At 37.7% G+C, this 18,880-nt stretch overlaps 1 protein-coding gene across 1 annotated transcript; it reads left to right on the top strand.

Moving 5' to 3' along the window:
* Positions 1 to 4,317: 4,317 nt before the first annotated feature.
* Positions 4,318 to 18,675, top strand: LOC117829329 (receptor activity-modifying protein 3-like). The gene is made up of 4 exons (XM_034706958.1): positions 4,318 to 4,613; positions 10,268 to 10,300; positions 10,510 to 10,669; positions 15,222 to 18,675. The coding sequence occupies exons 1-4, from the start codon at positions 4,562 to 4,564 to the stop codon at positions 15,475 to 15,477; spliced, it is 501 nt and encodes a 166-aa protein (XP_034562849.1). The 5' UTR covers positions 4,318 to 4,561; the 3' UTR covers positions 15,478 to 18,675.
* The last annotated feature ends 205 nt before the right edge of the window (positions 18,676 to 18,880 follow it).

Genomic DNA, 18,880 nt, shown 5'->3' with positions numbered 1-18,880 from the left:
ACTGTCAAACAGGTGAGGTGCCTGTCATCACCTTGCTCCTATTTCCTTTTCAATAAATGACATAACTTTCGTTTTGATTTTGAAAAATAAAAGTAATGAAGTCTGCTGTAACATAATTCTATGCCTCTCAAAATTCTTTATTCATAAAAACAGGACTATGAAATATCACTCCAATTTTGTTGTTTTCCTAAATTAATTCAAAATATACCTAAAATCATTGAAAATAATGAAAGGACCAAGAGCACTTAAGATATACGATTCCCTAAAACAATACCTCCCTGAATTGTAAAATTATTCCCTCTTCTTACTCAACTTATTTTATTATTTATTTCCTGTGTATGCAACATTTTCTCATGTACCTTAAACAACTGAAGCTGTATTGTTTCTGTGTCCTTAATGATGTTTATATATGATGCTCCTTCTGAATGTTATGTTATGTTATGTTATGTTATGTTATGTTATGTTATGTTATGTTTGTTATGTTATGTTTGTTATGTACATCTAAAATAAAATTGAAAAAAAAAAACAACCAATTAATAAAAACCCTGTCACCACCTTTCTACTTCCTCTCAAGACTCAAAGCTGCTAGTTCAGTGTTTAATTTTTAATATTAAACGCAACATTTAGAAAAGTTTAATATTCAATTTTCAAAATACAGGGAGACTAAATGACAAATCAAAAAAACATTATTCATTATTTTTGTCAACTCTCTCAACTCTCAACTTGTATTTATATAGCACCTTTCATACATATAAACATGCAGCCCATAGTACTTTATGCAAAATAACAGAGACAGAAAACAACAACAATGGTAAAATTAAAAAAGGCATTATTATAAATAGAATACTTAAAAATAAGATAAAATAAAATCAACACAGTGAAATTAATAAAATGAGTAAGAATGGAAAGAAAAATTAAAAATAAGGTAGCGTTAACAAGATCAGATGAATACAGGGAATAAAACAGATAGGTAAATAATTAAATAAGATAAATACATGTTAAAGCAATAATAATAATAATAATAATAATAACAAGAGGGCCTTCGCCAACCTTGTCGGTGCTCGGGCCCTAATAATAATAATAATGCAGTCCAGGGCTAAGAATAAATTACTCCAAATTAAAAGCCAGATTAAAAAGGTTGTTTTTCTTCATGTGTCTGTGGAACACTTTCACATAGTAACAAAAACAACAACAATTGTAATACTAATAAAGATACTTGTTGCAGGTGTTAGTCGGGCCCTGAAAGTAAAGGGATGGAGTAGTTAATGAACTGACATAACCAGAGTAGATCATCAGATAATGACCTGGTCATAGTTATGTAATATGCAGATCATGTCTCAACAATATTTAGACTGAATTTTAATATCATTCAGAAAATTATGTATATTTTTTAATTAGACCAGAAATGTTAAGAGTTTTTTAAAATTTCGGATGGATTATATTCAGGATATCATGGTATTTTTCACCATCGAATTTGAATCATATAATGATATATTTCCACACTATTGACTGGTCTGACGCAGTTCAATGTCTGACCACACGGGGCCAGTGTTGCTTTTTATAAAATAGATAATGAGTACAAGGGATCCGTGTTTGGTTGATTGTAACTCAGGTATCGTGAAATTATACCAACTGGATATTATTTTAACAGCAGAATGATTTTTTTAAAGGAAGTTATCTTAAATGTGAAAATTTTGTTTAATTGACTCAGTCTGACAACGTGTTCTTTATCAAGTGCCTCTTTAATGTTGAAATAAATCTCTAAAACCTGCAGTGATTCAAGATTCAAGATTCAAGAAAGCTTTATTGCCAAGTGAGCTCGCACACACAAGGAATTTGACGAGGTGAAGGGAACACTGATACTTAACAACAAGACATTAAGGAAACAACAAGACAGTAACAAGACAGTAAGGGCACAACAAGACAGTAAGGGCACAACAAGACAGTAAGGACACAACAAGACAGTAACAAGACAGTAAGGGCACAACAAGACAGTAAGGACACAACAATACAGTAAGGAAACAACAAGTCAGTACGGACACAACAAGACAGAAAGGAAACAACAAGACAGTAAGGACACAACAAGACAGTAAGGACAAAAGAAGACAGTAAGGACACAAGAAGACAGTAAGGAAACAAGAAGACAGTAAGGAAACAACATGACAGTAAGGACACAAGAAGACAGTAAGGAAACAACAGGACAGTAAGGACACAAGAAGACAGTAAGGAAACAACATGACAGTAAGGACACAGCAGGACAGTAAGGACACAAGAAGACAGTAAGGACACAACAATACAGTAAGGAAACAACAAGACAGTACGGACACAGCAAGACAGTAAGGAAACAACAAGACAGTAAGGAAACAACAAGACAGTAAGGACACAAGAAGACAGTAAGGACACAAGAAGACAGTACGGACACAACAAGACAGTAAGGAAACAACAAGACAGTAAGGAAACAACAAGACAGTAAGGGCACAACAAGACAGTAAGGACACAACAAGACAGTAAGGGCACAACAAGACAGCAAGGAAACAACAAGACGGTAAGGACACAACAAGACAGTAAGGACACAACAAGACAGCAAGGGCACAACAAGACAGCAAGGAAACAACAAGGCAGTAAGGACACAACAAGACAGTAAGGGCACAACAAGACATTAAGGACACAACAAGACAGTAAGGGCACAACAAGACAGTAAGGACACAACAAGACAGTAAGGGCACAACAAGACAGTAAGGAAACAACAAGACAGTAAGGACACAACAATACAGTAAGGAAACAACAAGACAGTACGAACACAACAAGACAGTAAGGAAACAAGAAGACAGTAAGGACACAAGAAGACAGTAAGGAAACAACATGACAGTAAGGACACAAGAAGACAGTAAGGAAACAACAGGACAGTAAGGACACAAGAAGACAGTAAGGAAACAACATGACAGTAAGGACACAGCAGGACAGTAAGGACACAAGAAGACAGTAAGGACACAACAATACAGTAAGGAAACAACAAGACAGTACGGACACAGCAAGACAGTAAGGAAACAACAAGACAGTAAGGAAACAACAAGACAGTAAGGACACAACAAGACAGTAAGGAAACAACATGACAGTAAGGACACAAGAAGACAGTAAGGAAACAACAAGACAGTAAAGACACAACAAGACAGTAAGGAAACAACAAGACAGTAAGGACACAACAAGACAGAAAGGAAACAACAAGACAGTAAGGAAACAACAAGACAGTAAGGACACAACAAGACAGTAAGGAAACAACATGACAGTAAGGACACAAGAAGACAGTAAGGAAACAACAAGACAGTAAAGACACAACAAGACAGTAAGGAAACAACAAGACAGTAAGGACACAACAAGACAGAAAGGAAACAACAAGACAGTACACAACAAGACAGTAAGGAAACAACATGACAGTAAGGACACAAGAAGACAGTAAGGAAACAACATGACAGTAAGGACACAGCAGGACAGTAAGGAAACAACAAAACAGTAGGGAAAAAACAAGACAGTGAGGAAACAACAAGACAGTAAGGAATCAACAAGACAGTAAGGAAACAACAAGACAGTAAGGACACAACAAGACAGAAAGGAAACAACAAGACAGAAAGGAAACAACAAGACAGTAAGGAAACAACAAGACAGTACACAACAAGACAGTAAGGACACAACAAGACAGTAAGGACACAACAAGACAGTAAGGAAACAACAAGACAGTAAGGACACAACAAGACAGTAAGGAAACAACAAGACAGTAAGGACACAACAAGACAGTAAGGACACAACAAGACAGAAAGGAAACAACAAGACAGTAAGGACACAACAAGACAGTAAGGAAACAACAAGACAGAAAGGAAACAACAAGACAGTAAGGACACCACAAGACAGTAAGGAAACAACAAGGTAGTAAGGAAACAACAAGGCAGTAAGGACACAGCAAGACAGTAAGGAAAATAAATATATCAACCTAAACACAAATCCAAAAGTTCTAAATAAAAATAAAAATACTATCTGTACAAAGAAAGGTAAAGAAGTACTTTTAAAGACATGGAATAAGTTACATTAGACTAAACCAGAGTGCACATGTAGAAGATGAATATAATGATAAAATATGTTATGGGGTAAATTACAATATTGCACATGGTTATGAGGTATTACACCAGAAATCAAAGTATTGCACATGTATGTGATGTGTCACAGGAGTCTTTGTGAGCGGGATTATACGAAAATTATAATCCCAGATCCCCCCTCCTCCTTTCCCCTCCCTCCCTCCCTCCTCTCCCTCCCCCCTCTGAGGATGCGGGGCAGTGTGCGTGGTCCTGACGCGACCATCTCGAGAGGAGGCTGAAATTTCGCTCTTGAATCAGGTTTTTCTCTCTCCGTGTTTCAATCTGAATCGATCTCTCGTTTTCTTTGGACTCTTCGTGATTCGGACTCTGGACTCTAACATCTGGGATTATTTGTATGATGGTTCGCTTTAAATGCTCGTTTTTCCGGAGCTGCAGCTGATCTTTGATCCAGAGTCCGCCCGGATCTCAGCGTGATGGATCCTCGAGAGTCCGCCGTCCTCAAACTTTTCATTGTTGGCTTTCTGGGTGAGTATCGATGATCGATCATGTTTGTTTTGATCGATGTGACCGACTGTAGCGTCACTGTGACGGTGGACGGCGTATTTATAGAGTAATAACTAAAATTACAGCTCTCCATCACAGTGGGGTGTTGCTATGATCATTTAGGATTTCCATTTCAGTGCCACTTCAGTCATATCATTGCTGAGCTGTATATTATACCATTAATTCACCTTATTACTATGTATTATATTATATTGTGGGATTTGGAAAGATGCATTCAGTAAAAAGCTGCGGCTTTTGTCTCTGCTGGGAGCTCAGATCAGTTTGAACGAAATCAGAAATTATGAAAAACATGAAGCAGAAACTCTTAAAATAAACATCACCCATGTGGTAATGAGTGTATAAAGTACTGTGTCTGCAATTTTAAGTACTGGGTGAATAAACTAAAAGTCTTGGGAGTATAATATAAAGTAATGAGTGTGTAAAAGAAAGTACTGAGAGTATATAAAAAAGTACTCAGTTTAAAATAAAGTATAATATCAGGTAGTAATTGTATAAAGTACTGAGTGTCTGGGTTATAAAATGTACTAAACTACAACATATCTCTGGTAGTACTGAGGCTGTCCTGAGCAAGTTGTTCTATATATCTGTGACAGGACTATTACAGTAATGTTACAATAGCCATGTAATAGAAATGTAGTTGTATTGGAAGTTATTGTAGTAGTATTGTATTTGTATTAGTACTGTAGTGATACAGCAGTATTTGTATGACTGTAGTAGTAGTAGTAGTAGTAGTAGTGCTGTATTTGTATCAGTGCTGTATTGATACCGCAGTATTAGTATGACTGTAGTTTCATTGTATTAGTACTGTACTTATACTGTAGTAATAGTATAAGTGTAGTAGTACTGTGTTTGTATTGGTACTGTAGTGATACAGATGTTAAACTGTAGTAGTACTGTAATAGTAGCACAGATGTTAGGTTTTATCTGGAGGAGAGCTTCTCATCTGTGATCAGCTCTGCGGCTTGATTAATAATTAATTCATTGATGTCACCCGCTTTATGCTGGCTTTCTGCCTTTAAAGAGTTCTGTGAGAAATATTCAAGTGATCTCTCTTAGACCTGAACCCAGATTTTTGCACTGAGTTAGATCTGAGACCATGCAGTATGGAGCTGGTCAGACTCACAGCAAGTTTTGATCACTGTTTAGATTACTATATCAATAATTCACATGTTTAATAATTGATCATTTTAGTGGTTGATCAATTATAAGCTGAAAAAGACTAAAATATGTTGGTCAATACAGTCTCCACGCTCTGAGTGGATCCAGCAGAGAACACACTATCAGTCCGCATGTGCGTCACAGAAACAGATCCCCTTAGAAACATCAGCCCATAAACATCCAATCACAGCCAAAACAGCCTCAGGCTTCTCCTGTGCAAAAACATCTGCACCATCAAATAAATAAAGTTGAAATACAGTCATTCACTGACCTTCAGTATAAAGAATGTTTAAATAAATAATTCACAGACCTTCAGGATAAATACTATTTAAATACCGTAATTCACAGACTCCCAAAAAACAAATTATGTAAAAAACATAATGTGAAGTGTAATAAAAAATAATGATTGTGTCATATCAAAAATAATATTGATATGAATTAATAACACTAATTCAATAACAATGAATAAATAAATAATATTATTTACAAACATTTTAAAGTGATTTACAGAGTTGAAAAATAAAGACTGTTTAAATACACTTATAGAAATGTAGAAAAAGATAGTTGTTGATGTAAAAATTGTTAAATACTTTATGTAGACGTCACTTGATATGGTAGTTGTGATGGTAGATTTATTATCTCTTCCTTGGATGTGCGATGTATTTCCTGCTGCTGTTTCTGATACAAACATGAAATACTCAGCCTGAAGGAGCAGAAAACAGGGTACTTTTCTCAGCAGACTGATGGCTCGTGGAGAAGATGTGTCATTATATCAGGTGTCCAAACTGTCAGGAATAGTTATAGGTCTGTTCAGCCATGCATCTGCCTGACCTGTCAGAACACGTTTCTTAGCTAGAGCAAACGCAAAGAGCAGAATCAATGCTGCAATGATTCCATTAACATACAGAAATAGAAGAATATCATAATGTGCTGTGTTTTCTGTGTTCCTCTCAGCTCAGAGTCAGAGTGAGAAATAGATAGCCTCAGGCTGATCGTGTCTGTTAGTTACACACTGAGAAATCTTTCATTTTCAAGGTGTTTTTACCTGATCATCTCTAATGATCGCAGATTCTGCGTATTCACTTATCTGAACACAATGAAGCTCATTTTCTAACTAACTGTAGCACTCAGAACAAAATTATAATCAGTTCATTAACATGATCAGTTCAATAACACAGTGATAAAAGGTTAACTCTGCATGAGTAGAAAAAAATGATCATGATGATAATGAAGTTATAATGATAGTGAAAAGAAAGATGATGGTTATGATGATGATCCAGATGATGAGGATCTTGAATGAATTACTGATTATCATGATCTATCTATCTATCTATCTATCTATCTATCTATCTATCTATCTATCTATCTATCTATCTATCTATCTATCTATCTATCTATCTATCTATCTATCTATCTATCTATCTATCTATCTATCTATCTAATGTTGTTGCTGATGACAATGACAATGATGATGATAGTAATTTGAAGCATGATAATGATAATAGTCAGAATGATGATGATCATCATGTCAGTCAAAGTGAATGTGATATGTAGATGATTATAACCATGATGATGATGCTGTGATGCTGTGAAGATAGCACTGAAGATGATAATGATGTCTTAATAGGGATAATGATGATGTTCCGGTAATTACGATGATGGTGATGATCATGGTAGTGATATTGGTGATGACAATAATGAAGACATTGATAATGACCAGGGCCCGTATGCACGTCCAGCCATTACAGAAACGGGACAATTAGTCCTAACGTACCGTTATGTAACGACTCATTTGGCCGTAGCGTTAGCCGCATGCACGACTGCAAATAATTGGCCAATTAACTAATTGCACCATGAAAGCGAGGCTGGTGCATATGTCCAGGGAACCTCCTGGAAAACCCCTATACAACAAATTTTGAATTGCGCATGCCTACTACGCATAAACCACAATAAACATGGCGAGCGGTACCGGTGTGACTGAGAGAAGATCAAGAAGAAATCATTTTTCAGTGGAAGAAATTAAAATTTTATTACAAGAATATAGAATGAACAAACGGCTATTATCAGCAAGTCAATCGTCAAAGATAACAAATAAGGAGAAAGGGAAAGTTTGGCTTCAGATCTTGAACCGGGTAAATGTGTGTGGTGTTTCTGAGCACACCGTAGAAGACCAAAATAAATAATTACTGTCTTCACATATTTCCTCTTAAACAGTCATGCATAAGCACAATGTCCACCAACCTTTAAACAGCCTAACAGGTGCGGTAATCCTGCCGTACCCACCTGTAATGGTGGAGTCTACCGCCATTAAATGTAATGCTTTGTTGGGGCATTAACCTGGTTCATGCATACCGCTAATCTTTTATTTTGTCACCATTAGTACAAACGTCCAGTTTTCATCACCAATGGCTCGACGTGCATACGGGCCCTAGATTATAGTCATAACAAATATGATTATAGGGGTGACGATAAAGATGATTATAATGATGGTGATAATAATGAAGACCAATTTGATAATGAGGATGTTCTGATGTTAAAAAAAACATCATGATTATATTGAGAACAAGGGTCATGCTGATTGTGTTAACGATACGCTGGGACAATGATATGGTGATGCTGATGAATATGATAATGATGGTGAAAATGTTGAAGTGTTGAAGATGATGATGATGATGGTGATGATGATGATGATGATGATGATGATGGTGATGATGATGATGATGGTGATGATGATGATGATAATGAAGATAATGTGGTGATGACAATGGTAGGTTGATGATGTCAAGGATGAATATGATGATGATTATGCTGATGATGATAACGATGGTGATGTTGGTAATGAAATAGCTGTAGTGATGATGATGATGATGATGATGATGATGAAGAAGACTATGATGATAATGATAATGAAGATAATGTGGTGATGACAATGGTAGGTTGATGATGTTAAGGATGAATATGATTATGATTATGGTGATGATGATAATAATGGTTATGTTAGTAATTGAAATAGCTGTAGTGATGATTTCGATGATTTCGATGAAGATGATGATGATGATGATGATGGTGATAATTATGATGCTGATAATGCTAATATGATTATGATGATTCTTATTAAGATAATATTGATGACAATGATGGATGGATTGATGATGACGATATTGATATAATGTTGATTATAATAGGGGTTACCATATTTTTAAATTAATGATGAGGATGATGATGAGGATGATGATAATAGTGCTGAAAACACTGGACATAGCCTTTTTACACATTGCATGTGACTTAACCATCAACCAAAACCAGTGCCACAATGAAGGTGATGACATTGATGATGATGATGATGATGATGATGATGATGATGATGGTAAAACAATGGCTAGTATGATAGGGACACGTTTCTGGGAGCCGTTATATATGTTCGGTCCTAGTGGATCTTTTTCTCTTGGTACACTCAGATCAGCTCAGGGTTTTCTCCTCAAAGTATGTACTCTGAATTTAAACTGAGGTATTTCCACAGAATGTGAACAGAGCTGTTATCACAGTCTGACACTCATTCACCATGTTCTGCTGAAAACAACAACAGCCCTGTAAACACCAGCAGAACTGTCCAAGCTCCCAGAGAGACTATAGAGGGGTTAAAAGTAGAAATTTCTTCTGCTCTAAGTGTTTTCATTTATTTCTGACTTCATCTTAGTCACCCAGGACTCCACCTCACCCTTTCCTGCTTTTGTTTGTACCCAGAATTCCCCTCTGTCTTTGGTCATTGTTCTTCTTCCTTTTCGCCCTCAATAACCCCCCTGTCCCCCTCGCCCCACCCCAACCCTGAGAGTGGACTCCATGATCCTGTCCTGACTCTCCTCTTTATCAAGCTTTCATTTGATCTATTTTTTAGCACATTTAGATTTTAATCGAGTTACTGAACCATCAGAAGAGTGATTTCGGCTCTCGTGCATTATTTATCCTCCAGAGGGCTTAACTACAAAACCAGTTCAACATAGCCAGTCTGCCTTTGAGTAAGCCGACTCTACAAATCCTGAATCACCAGTTAAAGTTGTCAGATATAATGAAGCTGGTTATCCCTTTTCTCTTTTACCTCAGGGCTTCACTTAGCACACTCACAGAACAGAGGCTGTTTATTACAACACTTCTTCATCCTAAAATGAACAAGCACTGCTCGTCGGTCTGCCTTAGTCAGACTGATAATGAGATGATGACCAAAGTGTGTGTGGGGGAAAAAAAAGAGCACTGCTGTTGAAAATAAAAAAGAGAGGGATGCTTCAGGAAAGTATTGGACACATATGATGGGTTGTCTTTGTGGGTTTACTGTTTTGTAAATTATTACACCATGCTTTTACATTTGACAGAGTTTGAATTTATAAAAAAGTTTCATTAAAATATCTTTTTCACTTGTATGTTTAAATTAATTATTTAATTTGATTTTTTTTTCTGTACAGTAAACGTCTTCATGATGATGAGAGCTTCAACAGGTGAGTGTTTGATCAATAATCCATGTATCATTCGTTAATAACATCTATGAATATAAAACAATAAATTATTTGTTTTAAAGTGAGTAAAATAAAATAAGAAAATATAACAGAACAAACAGAATGGATAAAAAAAGTAACAGTTTTTAAAAACATGCTGTAAAAAGAGATTCAACTTATATTCCTCCTCTTCTTCATTTTATTTTTTTTAGCTGCAGACAGTGTGATGTTGGAGGCCCAGCCCCCCCCTCACAGGAAGCTGTGTAATGAGTCTCGGCTTCAGTGGGAGGTGGAGGTGTGTGGAGACGACTTTAAGAGAGACATGGACCACGTGGATCCTCAGTACTGGTGCAACCTCACCCACTTCATCAGGTCTGATGTGCATCGATGTTCTAATTATGTGATAAAAACAGGAAACATGAAGCTGTGACTCTAAAGATTTTATAATGAATAATAAATCAGAAAGACCTCAGGGCTGTAGAGACCATAATCAAAATCAATTTATCATATTAATCTCCGATGTAAAAATATGAGTCAATGCGGAAGTGCTAAAAGCTGCAGTTCATCGAGGATCCGCTGGAGGCTGGCTCTGGAAGTAACGGAAGTCACATACACATGAATGGGAAAAAGCCGATCTTTACAGCAGAAATAAACATGTTTACAGCTAAAGGTACAAAAGAGGAGTGTAGTCTGGATAGCTCCTTTCTCGATCGGCACACACTGTGAGGGGGGTGAATTTTTTTCTAATGCAGCAATTTCGAAGATATTGAGATTACGAGTCTTCCAATGAGAGGCACAGCTGACTGTGAAAACACTGTAGCTGTTGGCTGGGAGGCTCAAACTCCGCCTCTTTACGTCACTGGCTCCACAGCAGCAACATGGCTGCCGTCGACGATTCCTCAAACAGCTCTTCAGAAACAGATGGGTGACGTCACGGATACTACGTCCATATTTTATACAGTCTATGATAATGATACATAAATAATAAGTAGTATTATAATTTAATAACTATCATTACATATTTATATTTAACATGTGAGAGCATCTGTGTGACCTGAATGAGTGTAACCTAATATGAAACAGGAGGTCCTGATTATAAAGTTATGATCATGTCTCCTGAGGTTTTGTTCTGTAGACTGTGCTCAGTGTATTCAATCTAATCAGACTCTGATGGTGACCTTTGAACTTTCATGAAAGAGTTGTTAGCTTTAGTTAGTTTAGCCATTATGGGTCTTAGAGGAAGAATAGAATGACATCATGTCTGAAATCACTGTAAAGATTTACATTCTCCTCCTCGAAACACAATTAACTGTGTCTGAAAGGCACGATAGCCTTTAAGAGTCTGTTCCTCTGAACTAATAACAGCAGCAGGAAGACAAATCTCACCGGATGAGATTGCAGGTGAGATCTGTGCTAAGATGATAGCAGCAGCACAAACAGACCTGAACATGAAACTCTTATTCCAGGCACGACTCAGGGAAGTCCACGGCGTCTACAGTCTGTTTAGTTCTCAGGTCTAAGGGCTTAGTGTGAGGAGGGAGGTGACTGCTTTGTAACAAAGTACACCTGATTAACACAGACAGTGTCTCACTGTGTGTGTGTGTGTGTGTGTGTGTGTGTGTGTGTGTGTGTGTGTGTGTGTGTGTGTGTGTGTGTGTGAGAAAAATGTTTCCAGCTACAGAACAAATTCAACAAGAACTGCAGACTGACTGTAAATAAAAAACACGTGAATGTCATGTGACTCTAACACACTACTTGATCATGTGACCATCACAGAGAAATGACATCACAAAAAAAAATTCTTCAGGTGTTTTCATTAATTTGATTTAAACACATCAACAGTACTGTAAAAAAGAACTACACACACACACACACACACACACTCACACACACACAAACACACACACAGCAATACACAGAGCTCTTTTACTTACATTGTTTTATATCTGCTCTTTAAAGTTTAAATGAGTTCCCCCTCCTCCTCCTCCCCTTCTTCTTCCTCCTCCCTCTCCTCCTCTTCCTCCTGCAGCTGGATGTCTGCAGGAGACAGACCTCCTGCTGTATCTATCTTTATCCAGCTTGACCTCATTCTTTCTGTCACCTTTGACCTCTCATGATGGGCAGGGGAGGGGGAGTCACACACACACACACACACACACACACACACACACACACACACACACACACAATCTTACAAAGTTGTGTCGGAGGATTTAGAGGAAATCATATTCTGAGAAAGAAGTAACGTCATTCAGATTTGTTACACTGATTTTTCCGAAAAATGATGGCGATCATGTGACTTATGACGATCTTGTGACTGATGATGATTATGTGATGTTTTTACATTCTGCTTGTTTGTTTAATCCTGGGAGATTAAACTGGGTCTGGGTCTACCGGATGTTGTGACACATGATTGATCTGTTCCAGATGTGTTTCTGATTCTGTGAGGACAGACTTTGTTTCTGTGAATTTAACTCTGACACCTGCATGCAGTCTGATTTTCTACTCAGTCACTCAGACTATAAATAACTTCAGCCGCTTCTGAATCTCTCAAGCGGAGCTTTATTTTGAAAGGGCAGGAAGGAAATAGACAGGGTTGGCCGTGTTTCCACACTCAGAAATATAAATACTTACTAGAACAGTCTGCATTGACATGGTCTGCTGTAGAGATACTGTATATTGCATTCACTCTAATAATGTTATCCTGCTGGATGATGGTATATTTACAAAGTTTCCTCTTCACAGAGTCAGAATCATAGTGAATAAAATCTTTTCAGTCAGTCCCAAAAAAAAAACCATTTTGAAATCTCAGCCAGCACCAGTCTTAAAACTTTTAGACAGATTATACATCTGTTTTTTGGTGAATCAGTTCTTTTTCAGGAGGTGGAGAGTTATTCTGGAAATCACTATATTAGAGTTGGTGACTTTAATTGAAACAGTTTAATGTTGTGAGTTTGTTCAGCCTGTGAGGATGAGATAAGACAGAGAGAGAGAGAGACAGGGAGAGAGAGTGTGTGGGAGCGAGAGGCCTCATGTTTACACAAGCAGTGACCCAAACCTCTCTACACACACCGACACACCAGACACACACACACACACACACACATACACACACATATACACACAGTGAGCTGAGCTTCTGCCAAGCACTCTGTCAGTGTGACGGCTGATGTTGAAATCTATTCACTACCACACACAAAAAAGACTCCATGTGTGGCTGTGTGTGTCTGTGTCTGGCTGTGTGTGTGTGTGTTCAGTGATATATCTTGAATAGCATATCGATTGTCTGTCCTGAGCGTCAGTCTGTTAAATTATGTGGTTGGAGTCTCTGAAAGTCCAAGTTTATTCCCAGTTCAGACCATGGCTATATTATGAGACATGTTCGTCTATCAAAGGGATAATTTATAGTGAGCAGGTGGTCCTAGCAGATTGGAATTCAGACAGGGTGAGCAGTTGAAGTCCACTTATGGCCCTTTTCCACCGGCCCGTCTTAGCGCTACTCTACTCGACTTGACTCGACTCTACTCGGTTTGTGTTGCGTTTCCACGGGTGCGGTACCTCGTGTAAGATACCAGTTTTTCTTACCTGCTCTGCTCTGGTTCCAAGTGAGCTGAGCCGATACTAAAAGGTGACGTTGATGGACTGCCGGCCACTGATTGGTCAGAGAATGTCGTCGCCGAAGAGTCGTGAGCGCCACGCCCAACACAGGAATCAAACCCGCCATTTTTAAAAAACAACACCAGTACTCTTGCTCTTCTTTTGCTTTCCTCTCTCGCTCTGCCTGCGACAAAAAAGCCACGGACCGAGCAACAAGTACACCATTGCCTCCATGTCCTCCATTGTTTGTGATTGTTGTGTTTATGTCACGTTGTGAGTCGATACTTGGGCTGGTGGAAAAGGTACCCAAATCGAGTAGAGTCGAGTAGGGCTGGAACTGTGTAGTGGAAAAGGGCCATTATTGACCCACTACCGATTAAAAATCCAACAAGTTGACGTTAAGTATTGATCTGAAGTTGATTTTATTGATTTAAAGATGGTTTATTTACTGAAGGAAGCTTAAAAAACAGTCCCTCTGATTCCATAGTCTATATCAACTCAACTTTATTTATATTGCACCATTCATACATAAAAACATGCAGCCCAAAGTGCTTCAAAGAATAACAGAGAGACAGTAAAAAACAGCAATGGTAAAATTATAAAAGGCGGGATTATAAATAAAATACTTAAAAAATCAAATCAAATCACTACAGTAAAATTAATAAAATAAGTAATAGTGGAAAGAAAAGTTAAAAATAAGGTAGCGTTAACAAGATCAGATGAATACAATAAATAAACAATTAAATAAGATAAATATATGTTAAAGCAATAATTCAAATAATAATGGTTAAAATGATAATACAAATAATAGTAATAATAATGCAGTCCAGGGCTAAAAATAAATTACTCCAAATTAAAAGCTAGATTAAAAAGTTAAGTCTTAAGTTTACTTTTAAAACACCCAGAGAGCTTGTTGTTTTTATGTCCAGATGCAAAGAGTTCCAAAGCTTGGGGGCTTAAATTCAGAAAGCTCTCTGGCGGGTGCTTGTGTGAGACACACGAGGGACATTTAAAAGGAAAGCATTCGAGGACCTCAGTGATCGGGTTGGAACATAGAATGACAAGAGATATCACTTCTATAGCAACAGTATTTGAATCAGCATCCTTGCAGGCATACAAATCAAAATAAACTGAACATTTTCATTCACAGTAAAGTCCATACATTGTCCTGCTGTGCTGTGATAAATCATATTTAACTGAACTTTTACTTTTATATTATATTTCCTTTAATGTCCAGCCTTCAGCTGTTTCCATTGTACGCAGAAAGGTGAAAGATTAATATTAACCCCCTCTCCTTTCTTTTCTCCACCCTCTTCTTTGTCCTCAGCGAGTACCACCTGTTCACCCTGTGCACGGAGACAAAGTCCCAGGTGGTCCACTGTTTTTGGCCCAATCCACTGGTAGAAAGCTACATCATCCGCATACACAAGCACTTTTTCTCCAACTGCTCCAGCACGCTGGTGGAGTGGGTGGACCCGCCAGACGAGACGCTCACTGTCCTCATCCTCGTCCCTGTCTTCCTCACGTTGGCCATGATTGCTCTGGTGGTTTGGCGCAGCAAGAGGAGTGATCTGCTGGCTTAAAAAAAACCCTGAAAAAAGACAGTTGAAAGTTTTCAGGTGGTCAAGTTTCCCTTTCATTTGAGCCAAAAACTCCCCAAACCTCATGTTACAATAACCAAAGTGCTGCCTGGCTTATCTTTAATAAATTAATATATGATACGTAATACTTCACATTCTGATGTTCTGTCTGTCAACATGGTGTGACTGTGCTTTTTGAAAAATCTAAGGTGATCACGATTCAAAGACAAAAACTTGGGAAAAATTAAATATTTGGTTTCAGTGGTTATGCTGGGGCCAGATTCAGGTTAGCTTAGCTTAGCATAAAGATTGTAAAAAAAAAAAAAAAACTCAAGCCACAGTCTGTTTGAAGGAAAAAAAACACCCAGCAACACCTCTGAAATCACAGAGTATTATATTGATCACGTTTGTATTGATGAAAAACTGTTCCAGGTCAGTTTGGCTCTTTTTGGTCTCCATGAGATTTTTAGTAAACTGTTGAAAACCAGCAACTGCTTGACCCAGAGATCAAACACAACTTCTTTTTTTATAGTGTATTGTCTGTATGAATTTAACAAACAAAATTAACCAGTGAACTTAACAGCTGATGCTCTCTGTCACATTGTAGAAGAGCCTGGCTCTCTGTTTGCCCTTGTTTCCGGTCTTCAAGCTAATCTAAGCCTAGCAGCAGCTGCTTAGGTAGCTGTTTGTCCTTGTTTTTCTTGTTTCCAGTCTTAAAGGTAAGCTAAGCTAAGCTAACCAGCATCTGCCCGTGGCTTTTATTCAGAGACATAAGGGTGGAAATATATCTCTGTTTGTCCTTTGAGGCTCAGACCATAAAAATCATCTCTGGTTGGGAAACTTGACTAGTAGGACAAAAGATCAAATTCTTTGAGGTTCATGGAGTCAGAGTGTTGACCTTTGACCTCATGTCAGGGCACTGTGTCATTGTTAAAAGCCAAAAGTTTCTCAGAGACAGAGACTGAGGACTCATGTGTTTTGTATTATACCCTTAGACTGTGTTTGACGAGGATACGAAAAGGAACCAAAAGTGGACTGGGTTTAGTTCCTGCAGGTTTTATTTACGTGCCACACTGGAACAGATACACAGGTGTTCAACCAAAGACCAGAACCACTCAATGTGAAATCAAAACCACAGGGATTGATTTATACCTCTGTAACTTATGAAAACAGTAAATGTTCCCACCAGTGTTGTAGTACGTTGATTTTCAGGACTCTTGACTTGACTGGGACTCAAGCACTGATGACTCAGACTCGAACATTGACTACATTAGGACAGACAGAGAGGGAGAGGAGGGCTCTGACTTATTTATTGATAAAGACTGTTTTATTGTTTTTGTGAGGAACTAATAATTCATTCAGTTTAGAGCAAAGGCTGGCAGGTATGTTCACCTGCATGCGTGTTCGCATGCAGTTATATTCAACAGTTCCTGCCTGGACGCTTAAAGAGATGCCATGAATCAATGAGTTTTACTTTGAATGATTTTAGCCTCAAATGCAGCCAGAGTTGAGCAACATGTTAGTTATGTAAAATAACCATTGAGGACAAGACCAGACAAACTCAAACTTTAACAGACGTCTATCCAGGATGAAACCAGAAAAGTCAGAGAGATGTTGAATTTACTTGTCTATTGATTTCGCTACTGTTAGCAAGCTAATGGTGACATACCTACAGTGGTGGACAGTAACAGAGTAAATTCACTTGAGTAGAGTACTTAAGTACATCTTTTCAGTATCTGTACTTTACTTGAGTATTATATTTTGGGGAAACTGCATTTCTATCAGTGCTCTAGTTACTCACTACTTTTGCTTTGAAGTCAGCTCATGAATTTTCTTCTCTTTTTTGAAATCTGATCCTTAAGACAGTAAAATGTGTTTGTGTAGTTCTGTTTGTCTCTGTGGTTTAGTCGTACCTGTATATCGTGCGTCTCCACGGTTAAACGTGGACCAAACACAGAGCAGATTTCACTCAGATCAGGAAGTTCATTTGGAGGTGATAATGATTTCTATAATTCTCCACCTGAACACCCATGGCCATATCTTCAGCCCGTGTTAGAGGTTTTTGAAATGCAGAATGATACATACGTACGTATCGTTTGAAATGTTCTCTCTGTTTCCCACTCTGCCCAAACATACAAATATTCACTGTCTAACCTGGGAAAGCGTGTTGAGCTACGTATCATTTGTTTAACTCCAGATGAACATTTTAAACTAAGTTGCCTGTGCTTGGAGAAACTTAGTGTCTCTTTTTATTCCACGGTTATAGATTTCAAGTAATGATTTCTACATAAACACAGTGTAACAGAATGCACTCCTATGTATTCTTGACTGCACTTAGGTATTGTGAAAATACAAAGTTTTAAGATTTTTTAAGAAGTACTTTGAATACTTAAGTATTTTCAAAAGCAAGTACTTCAGTGTCTAACTCAAGTAATAATCTGACAGAGCAACTTTCACATGTATTGGAGTAATATTTGACATGGAGGATCTATAGTTTGACTCAAGTAATGAAGCTGTGTACTTTGTCCAACACTGAATACCTATCTAAAGTGACTCAACCCGTGTGTCCAAGATGTTTGGTTGGTTAAATTCTGAGTAATAGCAAGTGGGCTGCAGGTATTTTTGAGTTTATTCGACCCCTGCAGAGATCTGACTGCAGTCCACTGCATCTCCACATTTAGAGAAGAGCAGTGCACGTTAATGCATGGCACACAACACTGTAACTTCATTGATCATCTGCAGATGCACTGAGAGGATCAGTCTGAATCTACTGTTATTAAATGAAATGTTTTACACACAGTCAGTCCAGGTTAATACAGTTAATCCAGGTTCAGACTGCCAATAGCAGCCTTCTTTGTAATGAATAATATCAAATATTGGGACTTGACTGGGACTACACACTGAGTTTTTTAATCTGATGACTTTGACTAGACTTGAACGCTGAGGACTCGAGGCCCGACTTGGACTCTGGTTTTGGTGACTTGAGTACAACACTGGTTAACACCAAGGTCTGTCTCAGGACAGATCTGCTGTTTCAAACCATAAAAACACTGCAGACCTGAGATACTCATTTTGTGTTCATCATCAGGAATTATTCAGACTGAAACAATCTGTTTTTTATTTTCTCCCAAAGTTTGAATCATTGTTCTGTTTGTGAAACACTGAAACTGAAAGTTCATCCATTAAAACATTTAAATTAAACCAATTGTCTCCCTTATTTTAAAGAGCAGACTTTGTTTGTGCTACAGATTATTTGAAATTACATTTTTCATAATGATGTAACAATTTTAACTTGTTTGAAGAACTCAAAGCTATCCATAGTCTGGCTCCTGTAAGGGTCAAAGGTCAGTTGAAAATCTGTTCATTTAAAGTATTCAGATTATATTATCTGATTATTAGACATCCA

The sequence above is a fragment of the Notolabrus celidotus genome, chromosome 17 (genome assembly GCF_009762535.1).
Source record: "Notolabrus celidotus isolate fNotCel1 chromosome 17, fNotCel1.pri, whole genome shotgun sequence".
Classification (NCBI taxonomy): Eukaryota; Metazoa; Chordata; class Actinopteri; order Labriformes; family Labridae; genus Notolabrus; species Notolabrus celidotus.
The sequence above is the reverse complement of the archived record's forward strand: the minus strand, read 5'-3'. Positions and strand labels throughout refer to the sequence as shown.